General features: G+C 37.0%; 1 protein-coding gene across 1 annotated transcript; it reads right to left on the bottom strand.

Moving 5' to 3' along the window:
• Nucleotides 1–5,078: 5,078 nt before the first annotated feature.
• On the bottom strand, nt 5,079–6,029 carry LOC135776832 (olfactory receptor 8G17-like). The gene has a single exon (XM_065287750.1). The coding sequence runs from the start codon at nt 6,027–6,029 to the stop codon at nt 5,079–5,081; it is 951 nt and encodes a 316-aa protein (XP_065143822.1).
• Between the last annotated feature and the right edge of the window lie 5,347 nt (nt 6,030–11,376).

Raw genomic sequence — 11,376 nt, 5'->3', positions numbered from 1 at the left:
TTACATAACTAAGTTTATTGGAGTGATCCTGCACGCGTATTCAATTAGGATGTGCGTGATTCTACCGTTTTGCCTGAAATATATTTTGAAATATGTTTACATTTACATTTAGGCATGTAGCAGATGCTTTTGTCCAAAAAGCGCTGTGTCATAAGGAGGAAATAGTACAAAAATTGCTTATAACAAGATACAAGTTTTCCCTTTTTAAAACAATACCTGTGAGAGAAAAAAGAAGGCGTTAGGTTTTTTATTAAAAAGGGAGAAGAGAAAGAAATGCGGTCATTTTCTATGTCAACTATTTTTGGAAGAGGTTGGTTTTTAATTTTGATGTTGCAAGAGATGTGGCTGACTGGATTACAATAGGAAGCTCATTCCACCAGCAGGGAGAAGTGAAAGAAAATGAGCGGGAATGTGATGTAGTGCCCTTTTGTGAAGGTTACACAAAGCGCTGCTCATTTACTGATGGGGTGTAGGAGTGTGAAAGTATGCGATGCTGACTACATCGAGGTTTCTTGCCGTTTTGGAAGGAGAAATGTTTGTGTTGTCAAGTTAAATGGATAGGTCGTGCTATAGCGTAGGTTGTGCTGGAAAAACAAGTAACTTTGTCTTAGTGAGGTTCAGCTGGAGGTGGTGTTTCTTCATCCAAGCCGAGATGTCTTCTTATCAGGCTGTAATACATGCTACTATGATGAGATTATCAGGGTGAAGATGGATTTAGACGTATGGGTTGAAAAATATAAATTTATTTGTTGCCCCTGAAATAAATTTTGAAATATACTGTATGCTAATATATGAAGGTTAAAACTAAATATATTTTCAAACTCAAAAATATATTTAATTAAGCTCTACTTTCTACAAAATGTATTTATTTAGCATATATTTGAAACATTTAAAATGTCTTATCATTGCAACAGGTTTTAATTAACATTTTGAAATGTATTTAATTGTACATATTCCATATACATATAAACCGAGTATGCGGGTCATGTGAATGATCATGTGATTGATACCACACAAGAAGCGCATTTCCAGGTTTTCAGAATTATAAACTCACATATCCACCGTTAATTTATCCCCATCAAAACACCAGTTTCAAAAGTTTTATCACTGAGGAGCCATGGACATTTATTTTTAACATACACCCTCATGAGAAACAATAACCATCCGAATAGGGCTTATTATTTATAAAGCTATTAACATTCACATATATTTTCAGTTTTGGTTGTCAAACTAGTAATCATCTAGCAGTCTCTTCCACCAAACTGCTAAAATCCAGATGTATAAGCGTGACTAAATTATCTATATTAATATTTAGATATAAACATTTCTTTAAATATAAAAAAAATGAATAGTAAAACAATATGCAAATATGGTGGTGTAAGATGAAACAGTGGGGGAGGGGGGAAGGGTTCTGATTAGTATCACGTAGACTTCCTCAGAAAGGTCCGGGAACCATGGCTGATTTGAATAGCCAAGGATTGCCCAAGATGCCATATGAATAACACATAAAGCAACCAATCACGTTTCACTTTGAGAAGCGTCACATTTGGGGTCTTGAAGATGTCGCAACAATAACAGACCAGTGTGCAACCATCAAAGTTTATAACGACAATGGCAAACATGTTAAAATGCTTTGCATACTTTAAAACATGCAGCGCTTATTCAGTCTTGATTAAACATATTGTTTACCGATGTAAATATGAAAGCTTTCTACTTTGATCGGATGGCTTTGTGTTGTTTCTAGTTGAACTGTTAAAGATTGCGACACACACATCTACCAGAAATCCTGTCAGAAAACCAATTTGGCATGTGTTAAAATGTTTCCAAAAAAGTGTTCCAAATGCCTCTGACATTCAGCCAACAGTTTATGGGAGTGACGGCTGAGGCTGAGACTAGGGTCTGACTGATTACAAAAGCTTTTTTTTTACTTTTGTCTAAGTGTCTATAGTGTTCAAGCCAGTGGCAAAGCCAGAAATGTTTAAGTGGGTGGGCCTTTATAAAACAGGGTGGGCAAAGCATAGAATGTACATAAACTGGGGGCGTGCACAAAAAAGTTTTTACGCCCGTGGTGGGCGTATGTTTTTTTCCCAATGGAAGCATGGCGTTTTTCAAAACAGCCAGCAGCTGTCCATTTATTGAAAAAGCTCAGCTCGTCAATGTTATGCTGCGTTCCAGGCAGGCTTTTAAACCCGTGAGTTACGACTTCAAAACCACGACTCACAACCCTATGCGTTCCAGGCAGCCTGTAACTCGTGTTTTTACAACCTTCTACCGGTGAAAGTGCACTGGAACGGCAGTCAAACCCGTGACTTCCCAACCGTGAACTCGTACTAGATCGATGTACTCCCAGTTCAGAGTCGTGAGTCGTGGTTTTGAACTCGTGAGTTACGGGTTACCGGTTGCCTGGAACGCAGCATAAGTTCTCACACGGGCATTTAATCACAGTGGACGAAGGGCGGACAAATATCACAACAACCAACCGGCTCACAGCTCAAGTATCACAGCAACCAAAGCGCTAGGCTGAAAAAACAGCTGGTATTTGGCGTCCTCCAGGCGTTTTCAGCCGCGTTTAAAAACGTTGGTGTGCACGCAGCCAAAATTATAAAACAACTCATAAATAACCAACAGTAGCTTGTCTATAGTATATGGGCAGGTGGGGCTGTGCCTGTTTTATACAGTCTATGGGCAGTGCCACACCAAATTATTTATCCACTTGAAAACACAGAACTCAATATAAACTGAATTAGTAAAGGAATTAGTTTTTACGTTATTTACGTTACGTGAACATGGTTCCGAACAATGATTTGTCATTCCTCGTCAGCCAAATGCATGACGTGAAAGCGTCATAGGATACGACAGATTCAACAGGTAACGTTAGTGATTTGATTTTACTAAAGAACTCGTTTGAGAGATTGTTATTTAATGAGAAAATGGCCATCAAACAACATGGCGCAATACAAAATTGCATGTGTTGTCATTTAAGTGTACATTTTATTCCAACAACAGTAAATCATACAGCCTATGACACAACACAGAGTCTGCCCCCTTAAATAGTTGACTGGAGTAATACTCCTGACTATAAACTGTAAATAGTAATGACACCACTATAAACATTACGAAAATGTCTGAACTCACCTTTAGATGTCCTATTGTATTAGTCTGAGACGGGGCTTCTGGTTAAAGATGGAGAAAGTCTCGATCATAATAACAAAGTCCAATATCTTTGATCATAATATGTCCCTTTCGCGCAAAGAAAAGCAGAAATACATTTCTCAGACGAGCATTTATCATCGATGAGCGTAACGTTATATGTTTTTTATACAGTATGTGGTGAAGAACAGTCTTTCAACACAGCATGAAGTCATTATCAAAGTAATACGTGCTCGTTTCATTTTGACGACGTTTGAAAAGATGTCCTCAGTAATCCAACATTTCCATGAGTGATGTATAGTCTCTGTCTCCAAAAGTAAACAGATAACAGCAGATGTCATCGTGGAAAGGCTGTTAAACGTGATGATTTGTGACTCGCTATTTTCAAATTCATTTCAATCACGCGTAGGCGGAACTAACAATGACTGACGAATCATATTCAACGTTTCATGTTGACAAGCGTGTGCACCAATAGGGTAAAAGAAAACTGCGAAACTGCTTGAACATGCAAACTTGCTCTTATATTTTATATTTTAATAATATTTATAATTTTATTACATATATGAAATTATATTGTGATAAGACGTCTATTCGTAGTACTATTATTTATTTTTGTTAAATTATTTACACATTTGTTTTGAAAATCAACAGTCTCATCCCCACAAAATTTAGGCATTACTTCATAGTATAAGTCTTTACATGCAAAAATTCATAATACAGGGTATGGTCAAGCATATTTTCTATACATTTCCATTAGACATTTTTTTCTGATTCTGTACTGCATTGGTAAATTGCTCCAAGGTGAATTTTGACTTTCTCTAACAGACAGGAACGTCCCCAGCAAGCAAAAACTGAGATGTTGAAATGACAGCTAACTATAGACCCAATATAGTCCAGCTGTGAGTAATCCACTTCTACCCTAAATAACATTGAATTTGATTACATGCCATTTTTGCCAAAATAACTTGAAGATGTATGATATTCCAACATGTAAGCAAAGTCAACATGTGTTCAAGGTGTTTGCTTTCATTTCTTTTAAATGTTCTGAAAGTATACACATCGTCTATTCTTGGGCTATGGTTAGACGTCTATTAGACTTTCACTGGCAGTCCAAATTTAGCCTTGTTTTAGCCAAACATGCTTGCTGGGTCAGGAGGTATAGGAAGACTTCAGTGTAATTCCTACTGTACAGCACTGCATGAACAGTTTTCCCTAAGGAGATTGTTCTATGTTTACATTTCTACTTTTGTTTTTTTTGTGCTATGCAGTGCTGACTTTTCCTTTTTGTAATCGCAATGACATGGTCTGTCAACGAACTACAGTACAAACAGTAAAAGCGTAAATGTACATTTTGTCCAGTCTCTTGCAATCAAACTCCCACATAACTTACACTAAGGTGTAACCTACAATTTACAATACAATAATTGTCATGAAAACTTTAGCCATAATTTACATCAGAACATCCCTTCAGAGTAAACTGTTATATTGACAACATGACTAAACAATTTGACTGTCTTATCCGTACACAATGACACAAGGACTTGTCATTCTGATGGCACTGACATGTTTATTGGCACAGATATTTACTTTTGAGAGATGAACTAAGGATTTTGAGTAAGAGAGGGGCTTTTGCAGGTTATCCATGGTGTTTTGCTATTTGTATGAATTGTTTTGAGAAATCCACTTATTGTTTTGCAAATGTTGAGGATTTGAGAAATGTACCAAAGCGACCGAGAAAAACTGTAAACTATTGAAATATTTACTTAAAATCCATATTAGTAATTTAGGCCAAGGGGTTCAGCTGACAAAAAGGTTTGAAAACCTCTGGCCTAAGCTATGAAGTACAACAAGAGTTTATAATAATCATACATATTTAATTTTTGATAATACATCACATTATAATATTGACTTGTAACATTTATAAATTATTATGAAAATAAATGATGTACTTTCTTTTTTCTACAACAGATTTTAACAATATTTTGTTTCAATATTTTGTTTTGTAAACCATACACCAAAGGATTTAATCCTGGTGGTACGATATGCAGCATTATACCAGCTAGTTTCCTGCTTTCAGAGTATTCAGGAAAGCGGTGCAGATATATAAAAAAGCCTGCACATACACAAATGATTAAATAAACAGCTAAATGCGTACTGCAGGTTTTTATAGCTTTGCTGTTGAGTGCTTTGCTTTTTCTGGTAATGCAAACAGTAGCAATCCTGACATATGTTATAAATATATACAATACTGACAGAAAGCCTACAATCGCAGTATAAACAATACCACACATATTGTTAACAGATACATCTTCACAGGACAGTTTAAACAGTGATGCATTGTCAGAGAAAGGATTTTCAATTTTATATCTGCAGCGAGAGAGACGAACAGTGAGGCCTAACATGATTGTCACCACAACTATTGCCGACCCCCAGGCTGATGCTGATAATTTAATCACTATTTTGTTTGTCATAATAGCTGAATATCGTAATGGATTACAAATAGCTACGTATCTGTCAAAGGCCATTATCATTAACACATAGTGGCTGGCTGCAACAAATATGTGCACAAAATAAGCTTGAATAACACACTCCACATATGTAATATATCGCTCTGAGGTTTCCTTTAAAATATCATTCAGTAATCGTGGAAACATGACAGTTGCTCCTAATACATCATTCAGTGGTAGATTACAGTACAGAAAGTGCATAGGGTCATGCAGATTCTTTTCTGTTGAGATCAGAAATAAAAGTCCAATGTTTGATACCATTGTAAACACATACGCCACTAAAATCGCAATGAAAACAGGATAGGAGGATTGACGTGTAATGTTGAGTCCCTCTAATAATAGAATGGAGTGTCTGAATGTCAGGTTGTCCATCTGCTGCCTTACATAAAACCTAAAAAACAAAGTAAGCAGACATGTAACTTAAATTTGTAATGTAAATGTATTTAATATCATTGCTGTGAGTATAATGCATGTACACTGCTTGCAGTCCTTCTCAATACAATCTTTTCATAAATATTTTTTTATTTTTCTAAACACGACATGCAGTAAATTAAATAAAACAAATGAAATATGTTATGTTATATATTCCACATTTAAATAATTAAATAAAATTATGATAATATATGCTATACTGTTGTATGAAGCAATGTAGCATAAAAGAGCTATTTATGTTTTTATCACATTAGCTAATCTAAATACATATCAAGAGAGTCAGGTGTAAAGAAGCAGCACTCTGTTGCTTTCTTAAACAGCATCTTACCTTAAAATCTTTATAAGGATTTGGTTTGCTCTTTCTGAACAAAAGTTTATTGACCGATGCATTTATATGTGGTTCGGTGACCTTGTCATTGCCCCATTAGAGAATACTGATTGATTGTGAGGCTAATGGTGAATGCATAATGCCCATGCCTACTCCTAGGGACTAACATGACACTGCCTGTAAAAACTCAGCCAAAGTTTTTTTGTGATTTAATGTTTTCTACGTAAAATAATCCTACATAATGTAAAGAAAATTCTGTGAAAATAAAACCATCTTTAATAATTATTGAATGGCCATGCCAAAGATTGAAATCAATGTGAAATCATCAATTAAATTATGAGACTTCAGTAAGTATTAATTACACTGTCAGAAATTAAGGTACAAAAAATGAATGTTTTTGTCACTTTTAAAAAGGTCAGATATATACCTTTGACCTGCTATATACCTGCTCTTCCGAGGGGAGCGAATTCAAAATATGTGTTCTTGTCATCATGTCAAAATACATGTTTGTGTGTTGCTCATTATGTCAAAATGCATGTTCGTTGCATCATGTGAACCATGTGCATCATGCGTCTGGTCAAAATACAAGCCTGCTGCACACAAGTCAAAAGGGTTTATGATAAAAGAGATGCTCACGTTCACAAAATGCTGGCAAGACACTATCTTAAAGGGTTAATTCTCCCCAAAATGAGAATTTTATCATAAATCACTTACCCCAGTGTCTTTCTAAAACACTAAGTGCTCCGATTGTCTTCATAACACATTTTTAGATATTTTTGATGAAAACCGGGAGGCTCTTGTCTGTCCTATTGACTTCAAGTAGTTTCACAATTCGTTTCCCCAGAAAAGAATGAAAGACATCGCCAAAAAGGGCCATGATCAATAATAACTGCGGCAGCAGTGGTTGGTTCAAGTAGGTTGTCTACAAATCGGAAGGTTTAATCCGCGGTTCAACCTGACCAGGGGTGCTTCTCAATTCTTATTTGTGCATCCTTGTTTCCTTTCCTTGCTTCCTGTCCTCGGGTCTTAGCTCCACCCTTCTAGGATGCAAGCGAGGAAAGACGCGAGGACGAAGTATTAAGTGAAATGTTATCCTCTTTCCTTACTCTGTTTATAACATTTAATATCTGTTATCAAATAATCAAGTGCATCAAATATTTAATAAAATAAAGTTAAATACATACTTAAGTTATAGTTCGTATGCTTACTTTATTAAAATAAAGACATTCTTAAAAGTGAAATGTCTATGGGTGTCTGTTACATTGCTCGCTAGAGTAAGTCCAGGGGGAGGAGGAGCAACAATATTTAAAAAGATAAACCAGGGCAAAAAGAGACCAGGAAGTCAGATTCATGTGCAAAAACTGAAAAGTGTATTTACACACCTGCCGCCACTCAATCAATTAATCAGGCACACCTGCTGCTACTCACTCATGCAACTGAAACGTAAAGGGAAAAGTGCTAATACATGTAAACACAAAAGAAAACTAACAAACCCCAAACCATACACATCTCCTTAGGTCATAACACCCCCTCCCTTAACTCTTTCACCGCCAGCGTTTTTTTTAAAAAGTTGCCAGCCAGCGCCAGCGTTTTTCATGATTTTCACCAAAGTTGAATGCCTTCCAGAAAATTTTCTTCTTCAAATGTGACCCGATCCAGCAAAATGAGTCACAGTGACCCAAATTTCAAAATTGAGATTTTTATATCTTTGGAAAGAGGAGATCCTAAGCTTTCAAATGATATCCTAGTCAAAGTCATACCTTGAATGGTTTTAAAGATATAGGCATTTGAATGATGGTAATCTGCCCTCTTTTTTCAACTGAAAACCTGAGAAAATGGCTTTTAAAGTTTTTTGCCCATTTATTTGTAAATATCTTTCCAAATCCATTGCATTGCATTATTTTACAGCTTAATTTGACCAAAGACATTAATATATAAATGCTATTACAGTAAACCAGACTGAAGCTTAAATTATTGTAAAGTATTTATTTGAATAAATATTTTAAAAGGGACTTTGCAAAGATTTACTAAAATCAGAAAGATTGAACAGAAGTGCTACATTTTTGCTGGAGAGAGAAAGTGTGTGTGTGTGTGTGTGTGTGTGTGTGTGTGCGTGCGTGCGTGTGCGTGTGTGTGCGTGTGTGTGTGCGCACGTGTGTGAGAGAGAGAGAGAGAGAGAGAGAGAGAGAGAGAGACAAGCAAAAAGAAAACAAATAATGCTAGCCTATGCATTCACATCTTTGTGTAGGCTAGTTGACAACAACAGAGTAACAAATTCATAACGGAGACACCAACAGTTAAATATTGGGGTAAAATATATTAAACACATTGTAATGGGTTCTCCTTGCAGATAAATACACTCACACAATAATTGAACTCACTCACATCCATACACAATACACTCACTCTGGTTGGACAAATTGGACATTACATTCACATTTCAGCTCTTTTCTCCTTAGCTGGGCAGGGAGAGGGATAACTTACTTTCTTGGCTGCCGGTTTTGGTAATGTCCTTTGTATTTTCTGTGCAAAACTCACGGATATTTTGGTACAGATAAGTCTTTCTTTTCAAATCCAGGCCAGGGGGCTTGACGACAGGGGGTCTCTGGATTGGTGGTGCATCCTCTTGGAGCAAGCACATTCCTTGTTCCTCAGAGTTGGCAAAGGCCTTGTAAAATACCCAGCCAGGATGGTCACTGCTCATTCTGACAAATACAGAAGATTGGGGAAAACTAGTTGTAAAAGATCAATTTACAATTATATGCAGATACCCATGTACTGTAACACAGAAGCACACAGCCACACACACAGCACATGAAAGACATATACCATTAGTATTATGTAGTATAGAGTACATACCGATAATGCTGATGTCGGGTTATTCCCGGGAGATGTCGGAAGAATGGCTTCAGGAAAGACTGCCAATCACGCTGCTTCACTATGACTTCCCCATCTTCCCGTCCAACCAATTGCGGGATGTTAACTCCAGTCACTGTGCTGCTTCGAACAACATCAACAATATCGTCCAGACATGATACCATCTTTCGGCGATAGCTTTGTTTCACCAAGCCAAATGCCCAATCTGGTGCAAACTTTGTATGGCCCACGATAAGAAAGTTCAATGAAATTGTTTCATGCAATCCATGAACAGCTCTCCATAGCAGGTATTGTAGCACAGTATTGTTCTTGTTCTGGCCTACACAGTTGTCACAATGTAGCTGGACATGCTTTTCACCCATGCCATATTGAGTGAAGAAATGATCAAGGATTGACACCACAGCATTTGGCCCTTTGGTGATGCATACACTCTCATCAATAAGGTAGTTAACCTGTCTTGGAATAGCCTCACAGTTAATGCCAAACAATCCACATTTACGAGGGGTCAAGAAGTACATAGGACCGGGCTGAAGTGGATTGGAGGGAAAATGCACCTGCTGGGCAAAATCAAACGAGTAGTGCATTGTGATTTCTCGGGAGCATGGATCACAAGGACAGAGTTCATGAATGTCATGGTCTTTTACAGCCCATCCTCACCCCATGGCGTCAATATTTGACGCCACTTGACCATGCGTCAATATGTTACGCGGAGGGTATACCCTTCGCGTCATTTTTTGACGAACTGGGGACTTCAATACTATTGAGTCCGTTGCATTCTCTTTCCTATTTTCGTACCATTTTCTTACCATTTTCGCGTCGGTTTAGGGTTAGATTTACATAATGACATCCCTACCCAAACCTATCCCTAACCCCAATGTCAGGCGACAACTGTTTAATTTCGCGTACCTAATAGTATTGAAGTCCCCAGTTCGTCAAAAAATGACGCGAAGGGTATACCCTCCGCGTAACATATTGACGCATGGTCAAGTAGCAAAAAATATTGACGCCATGGGATGAGGATGTGTTGTCTTTTACAGTATCCTTGGCTTTCTGAACCATGTCTTGATACAGTGAGCGTTCTAATATGACATTCATGAGGTGTTTTTCCTGGTTTCTGCATCGCTCCGATTTCTCTGCTTCGGTCAGGTTGGCAGACTTGTAGATGGTCGAGTTGTTTTTTTGGCATTCCCAACACAAGTCTGTCATTGGCTTTGTCCGGACTATATAGGGCACAAGGGTCTTCCACAGGCGCCGAAATGTTACAATGTTCACCACCCGATGTTCTGAAAAAAAAAGTTTAGGAAAAACTTCATCAATTAACTATTTATTAACAATAAACTATTAATGCACTTTAACCCCTTGACTGCCATCTTAGTAAAAACCTAAAGTAATATTGACAAACTATTGAAAGCTTACAAAAAAGTTTTCATATTTGGGGGCTGTTTTATAAAATAAATTAAAAAGAAGTAGTAATGTATCAATTTGCAACAAGAATATTTCATATTAATTAGGCGTGTTTAGGTGTTTTGGTGTAGGACTGGATAAAAGTATTGTGTATTGTTATGCGAGTTATTTGTTGTGGACCCCAGGAAGAGTAGCGGATACATTTGTTGCATCAGCTAATGGGGATCCTAATAAAATAAATAAATAAATAAATAAATAGCGATAAACATGAATATTATCTACTTCATAATGAAAATTATGGAAAATACATGGTTCAGATCGCTCAAAACATAAAAGGAGGCGCATTTATGTTCAGTAAGGAAGCTTGGCTGTCCATCTAGTGAAAACGTTTGGTACTGCGCCCAAATAAAATCTTACTGAAAGCTCTTTTTTTTCAGATATCATCCTAAAATTTGGAACACATCTTGTTAAGATTTTTGTGACATTCATTATTACATTAAGTTCTTTTTCACCATAATAGGTTTATCAATTCAGCACTGAAATGCTCATTAATAAAGAATACTTACCTCCTGACCTAATTGCCTGTTCATAGACACGAAAAACTGTAGCCTTGGTGTAATAAGAGGGCAGCAACTTGATATCAAAGCGTTTGTAGCCAGGGACTCGACCTGGAAGAAC

The sequence above is a fragment of the Paramisgurnus dabryanus genome, chromosome 18 (genome assembly GCF_030506205.2).
Source record: "Paramisgurnus dabryanus chromosome 18, PD_genome_1.1, whole genome shotgun sequence".
Lineage (NCBI taxonomy): Eukaryota > Metazoa > Chordata > Actinopteri > Cypriniformes > Cobitidae > Paramisgurnus > Paramisgurnus dabryanus.
This window is presented reverse-complemented; position numbering and strand designations above follow the sequence as displayed.

Coding starts and splice junctions, on each gene's coding strand:
- LOC135776832 (XM_065287750.1), bottom strand. CDS start 6,029: ATGGACAACCTGACATTCAGACACTCCATTCTATTATTAGAGGGACTC.